The following is a 15225-nucleotide window of genomic DNA, read 5'->3' on the forward strand; positions in this document are numbered from 1 at the left end:
CAGTTAGGGGCAATCAGGCAGGCAGGCGCGTGAGTGAGTGGTTGGGAGCCAGCAGGCCCGGATTGTGAGAGGGATGTCCGACTGCCTGTTTAGGCCCGATCTCATTGGAGAGGGTGCAGGCTAGGCTGAGGGACACCACCCCCCCTTCCAGTGCATGAATTTCATGCACCGGACCTCTAGTTAAGTATAAAATACTAAAGCCTACATTAAGATACAGACTGTTATGTTACCAGATGAAAACAAAGGCTTTCAAATTCTTACCTAGAGCTAAAATTTTTAATGTGTATGCCAAAATTATAGCAGCTAGAAAATAGATTAGTAACCCTTAAATGGTCATTCCAAATATATAAGATCCTTATGATGGAAATATACATGTAGGTATTTTTATGACCAATATATATCATATGTCATATATCATATATACATAAGCCAGGTAAGGAGTTCTGAATATCATTTCTCTGATTTTAAAGCCTAGATTATGCAGTGGTTGGAAGCCCTCTAAAGCAGGATCTTCTCGGTACGTTCACTTCTTTTATTGATTTTTTCTCTCTTTTTTTAGAGAGAGAGAGGAAGTGAGATGGATAAAGAGATAGAAACATTGATGAGAAAGATACTAGTACAGCATCCATCGGCTGCCTCCTGCATGACCTCTGAATCCCTCTTACTGGGGATCGAGCCCACAAACTGGGCACATGCCCTGACCGGAAATCGAACTGGTGACCTCTTGGATCATGGGTCAACATTCAACCACTGAACCATACAAGCCAGGTTGTATATTTATTTCTGTATTCTGGACACAAACTGAGCATACTGTTCTCCTTACCATCAACAGCCAATCCTGTCATTAGCAGTGAAATTACAGAAAAAACTGGGGAAGGTTTTCAATTCACAATCTAAACAATGAAAAAGACCACAATATTTTATCTCTACATCTCAAGCAGAGAAAAACATAGGTAGTCCTCAGTATTCAGAAGTTTTATTTCTATCTGGGCTAAGCAATTTGGCTATAAAACTTTGAATATATTGAGTGCCATGAGAGCTCTACACAGAAAAGAGATCAATTCTGACTTATCCTCCCTAATAAAAGAGTAATATGCAAATTGACCGTACCTTTGCTATACCCACAAGCCACGCCCACCAGGAAAGCATCTGCTGGAGGCTTTTTCAGCCTTGGGCACCAGCGGGGAGCCTGCGATGGATCGCAGGGAACTGGGGGTCCGCTCCTGCGATCCATCGCAGGGAGCTTGGGGTCCGGCCGAGCCCAAGGCTGGGAAAGCCTCCGCCAGAGGCTTTTCCGGCCTTGGGCACCAGCAGGGAGTCTGCGATGGATCACAGGGAACTGGGGGTCCGCTCCTGCAAGGGGGTCTGCTCCTGTGGTGGATTGCAGGGAGCTTGGGTCCCCTGCCCAATGGGCGGTGTCTGCGATCACAGGGAGCTGGAGGTCCCCTGCCCAGGCCTAAAGCTTTGGCCAGAGGCTTTAGGCCTGGGCAGGGCACAGCCCGTGATTGGTGTGAAGTATAGAGGAAACACCTTTTCTGACTGCACATTGACTAAGCTTCCTGTATGCCACTGGTAATATTCTTAGTAACTTGGGTAATAAGAATCCAAAAAGGTGATCGAGGGTTTTTCCACCACACTTCTGGAGAAAACGAAGGTCTGCTGCTGGAGGGATAAGAAATGTCATATCCTGCCCTAGCCGGTTTGACTCAGTGGATAGAGCCTCGGCCTGCCGACAGCAGGGTCTGGGTTGATTCTGATCAAGGGCATGTACCTAGGTTGCAGGCTCCTTCCTGGCCTGGGCCCAGATCAGGGCTCATGCAGGAGGCAACCAATCAAAGTGTTCCTCTCACTTTGATGTTTCTCTCTGTCTTTCCCTTTCTCTTCCACATTCTCTAAAAGTCAAGGGAAACATATCCTTAGGCGAGGATAAAAAAAAAAAAAAAAAAGAAAGAAAGAAATGCATATCCTATGAAAGACACATCTTGAAAATGCCTAAAGAAAGTTGTCATTTTTTCTTGGTGAAGGGACTGGAGTCGTGTTGATGAAAACACCTTGGTGGCTGTGGTGACTGGCAGTGGCTGCAGCAGCGAGGTGATGGGGCTGGTGCCTTCCCCTGACCAGCCCGGTTGCCTCCCACAAAGGGAGGCCAGACTGCGGCTTAGGCCCGCTACCCGTGTTGATTGGGCCTAAGCCATCAGTAGGACATCCCCTGAGGGCTCCCAGTATGTGAGAGGGGGGCAGGTTGGGCTGAGGGACCCCCCACCCCCAGTGCTCGAATTTCATGCACCGGGCCCCTAGTAGCAATATAAAAAGCACATCCATAATGTAAAATCAGAACCATCTCCTACAGTAAAGGATTTCAGACATTTGCTTTAAAAATTTATCAGGCCAAATTTATTCTATGTATATACCAACTTTTCCTCATGTTTTCTACTAATGGTTTTCTTCCTAATAAGATAATAATTTCTCCTAAGTTATATTTTAACAAGTTGAATTTTCAAGAATATAAATTTTAAGCAATAAAACATTCACTAACCCTTTGCACTCACTTGCTTTTTTCTCAATTCCTTTATTCTACTCGGGATTTAATTTTTTAAATACCCCAGATTTTACAAAGCGCGGCAGTAGAATAAAAAACTGGAGTTTCTTTTCATACAAACTTATTTATTTGGATTTTTTTATATTTCAAATTATTGATACATTCAAAGAGTATAAAAAGAGCTGCTACCGATGCTAACCGTGTCGAGTCACACTCGACATCCGAGTGCAAAAGGTTAAAGCATTTTTACTAAATATAATTGTTTTAAAAGTCTTGCAAAAAAAGTTAAAAACCTGATCTTAAAAAGAAAGTGGGTAAAATGTAATTAGCAGAAAAAAAGGAGCACTTTAATTTAGACATATGACCTTGTCTATTTTTTTGCCTAATTTTACACCAAGTCTTTGCAAAATGATAAAACAAGTCATCTTCCTTTGCTCTGTGATCTGGGAAGGAGGTGTGTTTCCTACTTTACACCAGGACTTGAAATTTTTGTTATTTCAGTTGGGACAAGTCACATTCAGACACATCAGTTTCATTACATAGCTGAGACTCCACGAAGTTTTCATGGGTTGCACAAATAATGAAACTGATGGAAACAACATGATAGTAAGAAATAAGGACCCTCTAATTAATAACCACATTTTATAAATAAGGAAATAGGTACCCTGAGAGGTCCACAAGCTCACCCAAAGTTAAAGGACACTGAGAGAATATACCTAAAAACCCACATCACTGAATAATCCTCTTCACTGCATCTGAGTGAACAACTCACAATCAACAGTTCCACATCACTAACCTGGTGGTTGAGTGGTTCTCTATCAGATACCAGGCAGCTGAAAAATTCTCACTTGTAAAATCAGCACTCATTCCAGGAAACAGCATTTCCAGTTCCTTCTGGGGAAATTTACTTCTGTTGCGGAAAAAAAAAGTTTACAATATAGTTCAAGTTCTATTACTTACAAAGATGTAACAGATGTCCAGGAGTACCTAGTATAACAAACATGAATACAAACGATTAAAATTATGCATCTACATAATGAAGCCTATGTTTTTATGTGTATACAAATAAATTTCCTACACCTCAGCTGATTTCTTATATATCAACTAGAGGCCCGGTGCATGAAATTCGTGCACAGGTGCAGTCCCTAGGCCTGGATGGCGATTGAAGCACGAGCATCTGGCGTGAAAGGGCAGGTCCCAGCTGACCTCTGGGCCCTGAGCAACACCTGGGAGCCCGGGCCCCCACCCGCCCCACTCAGTGCCTGAGACCCCACATGGAGATGCAGTGAGCGCAGCCAGACACCGCGGCCCTGGGTGCAGCATGGGCCTCTGGGCCACCCAGTGGCACTGCACAGAAGCCGGGCAGACAGTCCACTCTCTCCCAGCTGGCCTCACAGACCAGCTCCTGCACAAATCCACAGAGAGCCCAACTGGCCCATGTGGTCCTGGCAGCTGGACCCAGCTCACGCAGAGGAGGCCGGGCCAATGCGGAGCAGGCTCCTCGTGGCACCCGGCACCTGAGCATGGGGGCTTCCCTGGCATGTGAGCCCTGGTGTCTCAAGGGAGGGTATCGGGGGAGTGAGAGCGAGCTCAGTGGACACCCCACATTCTCACTGCACCTCCGTCCCCATCACCCCTGCCCCCAGGTAGCTGGCGAGAGGTTGCAGTCCCCCACCCGAGTGCCACAGGAGGTTGGTCAATGCCACCCACCCCCAGTTCCCCGTCCCAGCCCAGGGCCTGGACCCAATTGGGCAAACAGCCTGCCGGCCACTGGTCGCTGTGTGTAGGGCTATAGGTTGAGGCCGGGCCACCCAACCAGCTCCCTTAGCATCTGGGAGCCGGGCGGCAGCCCTGTCCCCCCCTGCTGCAGCCACTGGTCGCTATCAGCAGGGCAATCGATGGTGACCGAGCCCACTGCCTGGCTCCCTCAGCGCCTGGGAGCGAGGCAGTGGCCCCACCCTCCACTGCTGGTTGCCATCTGCAGGGCAATCGGGTCCCCACAAGATACTTGTGAACGCTGGTTTAAATGCTTTAAAAGTGATGATTACGATGTGAAAGACAAAGACGTCCAGGTCAATGGAAAAGTTAAAGAAGATGAAGAATTGATGAAGACCAACAATTACAAGCATTATTGGATGAAGATGCATGTCAGACTCAAAAACAACTTGCAGAAAGATTAAATGTTGCTCAGCAAATAATTTCCGATCATTTACAAGCAATGGGAAAGATTTCAAAGGAAGGAAAGTGGGTGCCACATCAACTGAGCGAAAGACAAATGGAAAACCGAAAAGTCATCAGTAAAATGTTGCTTCAACGGCACGAAAGAAAGTCTTTTTTGCATCGAATTGTGACTGGCGATGAAAAGTGGATTTATTTTGAGAATCCCAAACGCACAAAATCATGGGTTGATCCAGGTCAACCATCAACATCGACTGCAAAGCCAAACTGCTTCGGAAAGAAGACAATGCTCTGCGTTTGGTGGGATCAGGAAGGTGTGGTGTATTATGAGCTTCTAAAACCAGGTGAAACCATTAATACTGATCGCTACTGACAACACATTATCAATTTGAACCACGCTTTGATCGTGAAACCACCAGAATATGCCAGAAGACACGGTAAAATAATTTTTGCTTCATGATGATGCACCATCACACACTTCAAAACCAGTTAAAGACACGTTAAAAGATCTTGCCTGGGAAGTATTAACCCACCCGCTGTATTCACCAGACCTTGCTCCTTCACATTATCACTTCTTCCAAACGATGGCACACGTACTTTCTGAGCAGCACTTCAAAACATATGAAGAAGTGGAAAATTGGGTCTATGAATGGTTTGCCTCAAAACAAGAAAATGTTTTGCCTCAAAACTAGATTATGCAGTGGTTGGAAGCCCACTTTCAAAATACAGTCTATTGGGACTGTATCTACAAATTACCTGAAAGATGGGGAAATGTGTAGCTAGTGATGGACATTACTTTGAATAAAGCACTTTTGATTATTAATTTCAACTTTTTAATTTCAAGTTTCTCTTGAAATTATAGTGTTTTCTTTGATTATAAAATCCACTATTATTAATGGGTACACTTAGTAGTTATCTTATTGCTTAGTCTGCAGAAAATAATGACTTAGATGTCTGATTTGCTTTCATTTATTTAAACATGTTCACCATAGGATGATATCTATAAAATCAGATATTGTTCAGTTAGATTAGGATTTAACAAAAATTGTGAAAGCTTAAAACAAACAAATAAAAACAAAAAAAATCTACCCAAATATGAAATCAGTCCTTAATCAATGGGTAAAAATAAAAATCTGGACACAAGGACACAATGAAATTTAATAACATTAAATCAGTTTGTTAAAAATTTCTTAAAGACATATATAAAAGCTGTTTTAAGGCATACCAGGTCCACATCTGAAATAATTTTAAGAAAAGCTTATGATAATGCAGCTCACTTTCCTCCCTACAATTTTTTTTTTAATCCTCACCTGAGGGACTTTTTTATTGATTCTAGAGAGGAAGACACAATGTGAGAGAAACATCAATCCATTGCCTCCCCTATGCACCTGAACCAGGGATGGGACCCACAACCTAAGTATGTGCCCTGACCAGGAATTGAACCTGCCACCTTTTGATGTATGGGAAGACGCTCCAACCAACTGAGCAACACTGGCCAGGGCTCTTCCCTATATTTTTTATGTCAACTTCCATATCAATTCATTTATTTATTAGTTCAAATACTAATTAAATATCACTATAAGTCAGACTCCGTGTTAGAGGTCAGATAGTTGTGTCTGAGAGCAACAGTAACATGGGCAGACCTTGCCCAATGAGGGCTTATTAGCTAGCAGTCCTAACTATATCCCTATCCCTTCATCTGTGCAGGATAAAGTCCAAGTTCTGTAGTAAAGTCTCTCCATGATCCAAACCTGCTTATCTCTCAGGACTCATATCTGCCACTCTCATCCTCAAACCTTAAGTTTGAGCAACTTCAAAGGCATTATATTTTCCTGCACATACCATGTTTGTTGGTACTTTATTATTTGAATTGAAATGTGTTCCTCATCCCCATACCCTGAGGAAGCCAATTCACAGAGTATGAACAGGACACATTATTTTATAGCCCAGTGTCTCCTTGTTGGTTTGTTGTTGTTTGGGGGGAGGGGGTTATTTATTTATTTGTTTTCAAAGTATCCATTGGAATGAATGTAGGATCGGGCCTAAACAGGCAGTCGGACATCCCTCTCACAATCCAGGACTGCTCGCTCTCTACTGCTTGCCTGCCTGCCTTCCTGATTGCCCCTAACCGCTTCTGCTTGCCAGCCTGATCACCCCATAACCACTCCCCTGACAGCCTGATTGATGCCTAACTGCTCCCCTGCCAGCTTGTTTGCCCCTAACTGCCCTCCCCTGCAGGCCTGGTCCCCCCCAACTGCTCTGCCCTGCAGGCCTGGGTCCCCCCCCACAACTGTCCTCCCCTGCTGGCCTGATCACCCACCACTGCCCTCCATTGCAGGCCTGGTCCCTCCCAACTGCCCTCCTCTGCTGGCCATCTTGTGGTGGCCATCTTGTGTCCACATGGGGGCAGCCATCTTGTGAGTTGGAGTGATGGTCAATTTGCATATTACTCTTTTATTAGATAGGATGAATGGGTTACCAAAAAGATCAAGAAAGAAATAAAAAAGTTCCTGGAAACAAATGAAAATGAATACGCAGCCACCCCAAATGTCTGGGACACAGCAAAAGCAGTCCTCAGAGGTAAGTTCATAGCACTACAGGCATCATATTTCACAAAACAGGAAAAATCAGTAATAAACTATTTAACTCTACAACTTAAAGAACTAGAAAGAAAAAAAGAAGGAAAGCCCAGAGTAACTAGAAGGAAGAAAATAATAAAGATTACAACAGAAATAAATAACATAGAGACTATAAAAATGTCCCAAGTATATCCCGGGAAAGGACCTGGGGTGTTTATCTAAGGTGTCCCTTGAGATAAACTTAAATCGTGCAGGTATAGGACATTCAAGTAGTTGCTAGTGAAGAGGTTACTCTATACAAGCAGGGCCAAGGGGCAGGCTTAGGACCAGAAGGACCAGAAGCTTTAATTTAAATTTTAAGCGTACGCAAAATAAATTAACTAACTGCTGGAGGAATTACACCACATGAAACATATGCAATTGCAAATCACACAGCGCTCTATTACTCACACAATTCCTGGTGCTGCGGGTACAGGCTTATTGGGGATTCCCGGTGGTGCTGTTCTCCGGGGTCCGGCAGCTGGACTAGTCCGGTCCAGATGCAGGCGGCCGGTGTTCCTTACCCAAGAGCTCAGTCACGTCTCAATAGGGAGTTGCTAGCCATTCTTCTGTTGTCTGGCAGGAAGAGGAGCATGGAGCGGCGTTGCTTGCCAGACTGGCAAAAGGACGTGCCTTTGTGGCTGTCTTGACAGGCGACCACGTTGGCTGGTCTGGACCCCATTTTAAAGCCTGAACCCTATTTTCAGCAGTCCAGGTGGCTATCAATGAATTATGTCAATGCACACGTTTATCTCAAACAGGGAGAGGGGCTACATGTGGTAATCTAGGGAGAGTACATCACTCACTCAAGTGGTTATCTTGACAAGTCACTCTGAGTTGTTTACTGAAGTTCAAATCCTTATCAATGAGGTACACATGCTTCAGGGCAGTGAGGAATCACATTATAAGTTTCAAGGAAAGTTAATTTAAACATTTTAAAACCTTCTTATACATATATATATATATATATATATATATATGTATATATATATATATATATAGGCATTTTTAAAGCATTTTTAAACATCCTATCTAATAATAGAGTAACATGTAAATTACCATCACTCCGCTACGCCCACGATTGGGTGGCGGGAGGCTGGGGGGCGGGACTCGGGGTGGCCTATTCGGCCATTGAGAGGCACGGATCCGCTGCCACTGAGGGGGGCTACCCTGCTGTTGAGAGGCGCAGATCCGCGGCTGCTGAGGGGGCCTGCCGCAGACACCCAGCTGCGCCTCTCAACAGCAGGGTAGCCAGGTGTCCGCGGCAGCCCCCCTCAGGGGCCGGCCATTGAGAGGCGCCTCTCAACAGCAGGGTAGCCCCCCTCAGTGGCCGCAGACCATCAAAAGTGGGGGAGCTGGGTGCCTGTCTGCTCCGGCACCAGGCCTTTCAGAAGCCTCCGCTGAGCCGGAGGCTTCTGAAAGGCCTGGTACACCAGCGGACAGGCACCCAGCTCCACCGCAAAAAGCGAAAGCGTGTAGGGGACCCTACACGTGCATGATTCAATCATGCACTAGGCCTCTAGTTTCTATATATTACTATGACAAAAACAATACAAAAAAAATCAATGAAACCAAGAGCTGGTTCTTTTAAAGGATAAACAAGATTGATGAACCATTAGCCAGACTTATCAAGAAACAAAGAGAGGACTAAAATAAATACAATCTGAAATGAAAGTGAAGTAACCACTGACACCACAGAAATACAAAGGATTGTAAGGAAATATATGAACAACTATATGCCAACAAGCTGAACCATGTGAATGAAACAGACAAATTCCAAGAGAAATATAATGTCCCAAAACTAAGTCAGGAAGAACAAAAAAGACCTGAATAGACCAATAACAACTGATGAAATAGAAGCTGTAATAAAAAAAAAACTCGCACCAAACAAAAGCCCAGATCCAGAGGGCTTCACAGGGGAGTTTTAACAAACATTCAAAGAAGAACTAACTCCTCAAACTATTTCAGAAAATCCAAGAGGAACACTTCTAAACACTTTTTATGAGGTCAGCATTATCCTAATTCCAAAACCAGAAAAAGACACTACAAAAGAGAATATCCAGGCTAATATCCCCAGCAGCAATCCTGAGGAGAAAAAAAACAAAGTTGGAGGGATCATAATACCAAATATCAAGCTATACTACAAAGCCACTGTTCTCAAAATTGCCTGGTACTGGAACAAGAACAAACACATAGACCAATGCAACAGAACAGAAAACTCAGAAATCGACCAAAGCAATGATGCTCAATTAATATTTGACAAAGGAGGCAAGAGCATACAATAGAGTCAAGACAGTCTCTTCAATAAATGATGTTGGGAAAACTGGACAGAAACTTGCAAAAAAATGAAACTCGACCACCAACTTACACCATAAACAAAAAATAAACTCAAAATGGACAAAGGACTTAAACATAAGATAGGAAACCATAATCTTAGAAGAATCCACAGGCAGTAAAATATCAGACATATGTCCTAGCAATATCTTTACCAATACAGCTCCTAGGACAATGGAAAGTAAAGAGAAAATAAACAAATGGGACAAAATTAAAATAAAAAGCTTCTGCACAGAAAAAGAAACTATCAAGAAAACAACAACAAGCCCACTGCATGGGAGAACATATTTGCCAATGTTATCTCAGATAAGGGATTAATCTCCAAAATATACATACAAAATCTCATACAACTTAACAAAAGGAAGATAACAATCCAATCAAAAAATAGGCAAAGGACCTAAATAAACACTTTTCAAAAGTGGACATACAGCCCAGATGACATGGCGCAGTGGTAGAGCATCAACCTATGAACCAGGAGTTCATGGTTCAGGGCACATGCCTGGACTGCAGACTCTATCCCCAGTGTGAGACATGCAGGAGGCAACCAATCAATGATTCTCTCTCATCATTGATGTTTCTCTCTCTCTCACCCTCTCTCTTACTCTCTGAAATCAATAAAAATATCTATATATATAAAAGCCTAATATGCAAATTGTTCCCACGGGAGTTCAACTAGGAGACCGATCACTCGCTGTGATGTACACTGACCACCATGGGGCAGCGCAGAATGAAGGATGGAACGAGGCTGCAGCCGGGGAAGGGAGGCCCCGGCCGGCAGCTGGAAGGAAGGCCCCGGCCAACAGCCAGAAGGCCTCGATCGGCCCCAACTGCCAGCCAGGCCTAAGGACCCTACCCGTGAATGAAATTCGTTCACCGGGCCTCTAGTATCCTATATAATAAAAGGTTAATATGCAAATCGACAGAACAGTGGAACTACTGGTCGCTATGACGCACACTGACCACCAGGGGGCAGACACTCAATGCTGGAGCAGCCCTCTGGTTGTCAGTGCGCTCCCACAAGGAGAGCCAGAAGCAGTGATAGCGAGAGCATCTCCCTCCTCCGCGGCAGCACTAAGGAGAGCGGGCCAAGGCCGGCAGTCGGACATCCCCCGAGGGCTCCTGAAATGCGAGAGGGCACAGGCCTGGTTGAGGAACCCCAGGAGTGCATAAATTTCATGCGCCAGGCCTCTAGTATATATACATAAAAAATAAAGTAGAAATACAGAAGGCCAAGAGACATATGAAAACAGTCTCAAAGTCACTAATCATCTGAGAAATACAAATCAAAACAACAATGAGGTACCATCTCACACCTGTCAGAATGGCTATCATCAACAAACGACAAGTGCTGGTGAGGATGTGGAGAAAAAGGAACCCTTATGCACTGCTTGTGGGAATACAGACTTGTGCAACCACTGTGGAAAACAGTACACAGTTTCCTCAAAAAATTAAAAATGGAACTCCCATTTGACCCAGTAATCCCACTTCTAGGAATATATCTCAAAAAATCAGAAACACCAATCAGAAAGGACATATGCACCCCTATTTTCATAGCAGCACAATTTACAATAGCTAAGATTTGGAAACAGCCTAAGTGCCCATCAGCAGATGAGTAGATTAGAAAACTATGGTACACCTATGCAATGGAATACTATGCTGCAGTAAAAAAGAATGAACTCTTACCATTTGCAGCAGCATGGATGGACCTGGAGAGCATTATGCTAAGGGAAATAAGCCAGTCAGAGAAAGATAAATATCACATGATCTCACTCATTTATGGAATATAATGGACAACATAAACTGGCGAACAAAAATAGAGCTAGAGAAAAAAAATATTTTAGAATATAATAGAAGTAATCCTGTTATCTGCAGATTTTTAATATTTCCTAGAACTTTTGTGATATTATACTACGTAAGTACAGTTTTGGTAATACTATTATATTTAAAATATTTTTTCTTGAAATATTAATGTTTATTACATGTAATATTATAATATTTAAAATCATTTAAAAATAATCCTATATAATAAAAGCGCAGTGACCAAAGGGCGAAATGACCAAAATGAATCGTCGACCAGTCGCTATGACACAAACTGACCACCAGGGGGCAGTCGTTCAACGCAGGAGTTGACCCCTGGTGGTCAGTGCGCTCCCACAGGGAGAGCAACCGCTCGGCTGACCAGGATGAGCAGCATTCCAACAGCAGCAGCAGCCGCTCAGAGGGTGGGTCCACAGCCACTTGGCTGACTTGGATGAGTGGCATTCCCACAGCTGGCCAATCCCCGCAGGCCATGCCCCCCATCAGTGCACGGATACCCTGCACCGGGCCTCTAGTAATAATTAAAAAGAAATAAATGTACCACAGCTTTTTTTATCCACTTATCTACTGATGGGCACTTGGCTGTTTCCAGATCTTGGATATTGTAAATAACACTGTAATGAACATAGGGGTACATATATTCTTTCTGATTGATGTTTCAGGATTCTTAGGATATATTCCCAAAAGTGGGATGGTTGAGTCAAATGCCAGTTCCATTTCTCATTTTTTGAGGAAACTTCATACGCTTTTCCACATGGCTGCACCAGTCTGCATTGCCATCAAGGGTGCTACTAGGGTTCCCTTTTCTGTACAATCTCACCAGCACATGTTGTTTGCTGATTTATTGATGTTATCCATTCTGTCAGGTGTGAGGTAATACCTCACTGTAGTTTTAATTTGCATCTCTCTGGTGATTAGTGACTTTGAGAATATATTCATATGTCTATTGGCCATTTGTATGACCTCTTAGAGAAGTGCCTATTCAGGTCCTTGGCCATTTTTGATTGGACTATTTGTCTTCCTGGTGTTGAGTTGTATAAACCCTTTATATATTTTGGAAATTAATCACTTTTCAGATGTATCATTGGCAAATATGTTCTCCCATCCAGTGGGTTCCCTTTATTTTGTTGATGGTTTCATGTGCTGTGCAGAAGCTTTTTAGTTTGATGTAGTTCAACTTCATTACATTTATAAATACAAGATTTACACAAAACTCCATCAAAAATATTTTTAAAACTTCTTACAAACATCTACATATATCTCATACCTATAAAACTTTCAAAAGAGCACTCCGTTAAAGGTAGGCCCTAGTGAATTGTTCATTTACTGGTTCAGCAAAATGCATGTAAATCTTTAAAGCTTTCTTTGTCCACAAAATATCTTGAAAAATTAGAAAGACACATACTTAGAAACTGAGCTTTTAAAAACATCATATTTTAGAAAGGATTTTGATATGCATATTCCCATAAAATTCAAGTCAGATAAATGATGGAAATAACACTAATTGAAAACAAATACATACTATACAGAGCTGTTAATGCAGGAGTGTGATGACTAAGCAAAGTTGAGAAGTAGGATACAGGAGATGTGGGAAGGAATAAACAGTAACGCATTATATGGGCCCAGTGTCTCCTTAAATTTTATTCAATGGGGGATATCGCTATCCTGGAAGAAAACGTTGGCAGGTCTGATGACTCCTAGTTGACTCTTATCTGACAGAGACTTGATGCTACATTATTATAAACACAGCTTCAGTTCAGAAATTATGCGACCTAGTCCAAGAGCTACAGTCCATCTTCACCCAAAAGTACAGTTTGAGCCCTGGCCTTGCAGGTAACCAGACCCCTTAGGCACAATTTTACAATGGCCTGGAGCCTGCTCTCTCCAGTGAGGTTCTCATTTGGATTCAGAAAACACCCCTTCCAACGTAGACCCATCAACTGTCCACATGCAGTGTTCTAGTGGTCTTGGGTGCCAGTGCCTCTGTCTTACAACTACAAGGACCATTTGTACCTGGGGGTCCCGTGGAAGCCCCACTCAACAGGCATGAGTGAAGAGCACATATTCTCCCCTGTGGAGAGCAGCTACAGCATTTGGACAGGTTCAAGCCTCGGACTAATAAGAGGGCATGGTCCTCTCGTGTCAAAGCCATGCGAAGGTCCCAGCTTGGAGAGCAAAGCCCTACAAGCACAATTATAGCTAAAGGCTATGGTTGTAAGCTTGACCTTATGGTCCGAACCTATGGTCCCAAGTAGCTGAGTGATGTAGGCTTCGGGAGGTGCAGCAAGTGCTGCCAAAACAAAGCTTGATAAAGTTCTCAGATGCATGTAATTAAGTAGATTCAAAACTCGCAAGAACATTGTAAATATCTTGACCACGCCCTTGCTTTGCCTCGTGGGATCTAACTATAAAATAAAGACTTGGCTTACAGGCTGTGGCACTGTCTCTCCATCCAAGAACAGTGTCCCACCTGGCCCCACCTATATTCTCTTGTCTGTTTTCTTTAATCCTTCACCGTCCCCCGCCTCAGGTTCACCACTGTCCATGCTGGATGTGGTTCACTCCCCACTTTCTCTTCACAGCCTCTTAGAGCTCTCAAGAAATCTCACAAATCTTTAATTATCTACTGGCTCTTCTACTTTATCCCTTCATACTCCCTAAACGTGCAAGGAATGCAAGCATCAAAACTGGTTCTCCATGATTTACTTTGTAAACCGCATACTTTAATCTAAAGTCCAATATTTATTATGTTGGTACTTCAGTCAAAAGAGAAAAAAGCCCACAAACTATGACGTTTTCTTTTTTAATGGGAGGCGGGGACTGCCTAACACTATAGTAACAAGAAAATGGGATAAGACTTTAAGACAATCATGGATATGAAGCTGGCACCACCAGAGACTAAGCCAACCTTACATCTTTCTTCACTAGCTTAACAAGTTAAAAGATTACAATCTAAATCTTGGTGTGTGTGTGTGTGTGTGTGTGTGTGTCTGTGTGTGTGTGTGTGTGTGTGTGTGTGTGTACGCGCACACACACAAGCTGCATAAGCTAGTCGGTCATTTCACTTACAGAATCTGTGAAAGAGAGCTGGAGAACTCTGCATTTTAGAAGTTTATTTTGGTTGGATTCTTCATACTGGTTTGATATTTTACTTAATAATAAAATCCTGTCGTCTTTGGAAGTTTTTCTCACTTCATTTATTTGTATATCATGCTTCCAAGTTAGAACTTTTGGAGAATATAATGACTGAATGGAGTCATAGGTTGAGCCCTAGGTAAGTAACTAGAAACTCTCCCTTCTGATAGGCATCGGCTATATCCCATAGTTATATATTGATTAGTGAGCAGTGTATGTCTAGATACTGTTTCAAGGATCCTGTGGCTTTGTCTAAACTGAAAAGAACAGCCTGGTGAATGAGTGTGGTCTGTTATCTATGTGAGGGAGAGGTTCATAGAGGCATGCCTATGAACTTTTTTGTCAGCATTACTTCTCTACAATACTTACAATGAAGTTCTCTGTAATGCTAACAATTCTTTCTCAGAAAATTAAATAATCTTAACAGAATCAAAAAGTAGTAGAGAATCACCTGATATCAACTAAACCTCTACTATCAGTCTATAAACCTATTCAACTACGTGAAATCTTCATCTAAAAAGGAAAAGTTCCAAACTCAAAGATTAAAGACAGTTGACAAAGAAAGCAAAAACAAAAACAAAAACAAAAACCCTGGGAAACCAA

General features: G+C 42.9%; 1 protein-coding gene across 3 annotated transcripts in view; it reads right to left on the reverse strand.

The window, feature by feature from the left end:
• The window catches only part of EXOC2 (exocyst complex component 2), a 246309-nt gene that overhangs the window by 145212 nt on the left and 85872 nt on the right, over positions 1-15225 (reverse strand). For all 3 annotated transcript variants that reach the window (XM_079776018.1, XM_079776019.1, XM_079776020.1), the window contains one exon: positions 3336-3449. In XM_079776018.1, coding sequence (XP_079632144.1) covers positions 3336-3449 — 114 coding nt within the window. The remainder of the gene's footprint in view (positions 1-3335; positions 3450-15225) is intronic.

This window comes from Cnephaeus nilssonii, assembly GCF_951640355.1.
Source record: "Cnephaeus nilssonii genome assembly, chromosome: 7".
NCBI lineage: Eukaryota > Metazoa > Chordata > Mammalia > Chiroptera > Vespertilionidae > Cnephaeus > Cnephaeus nilssonii.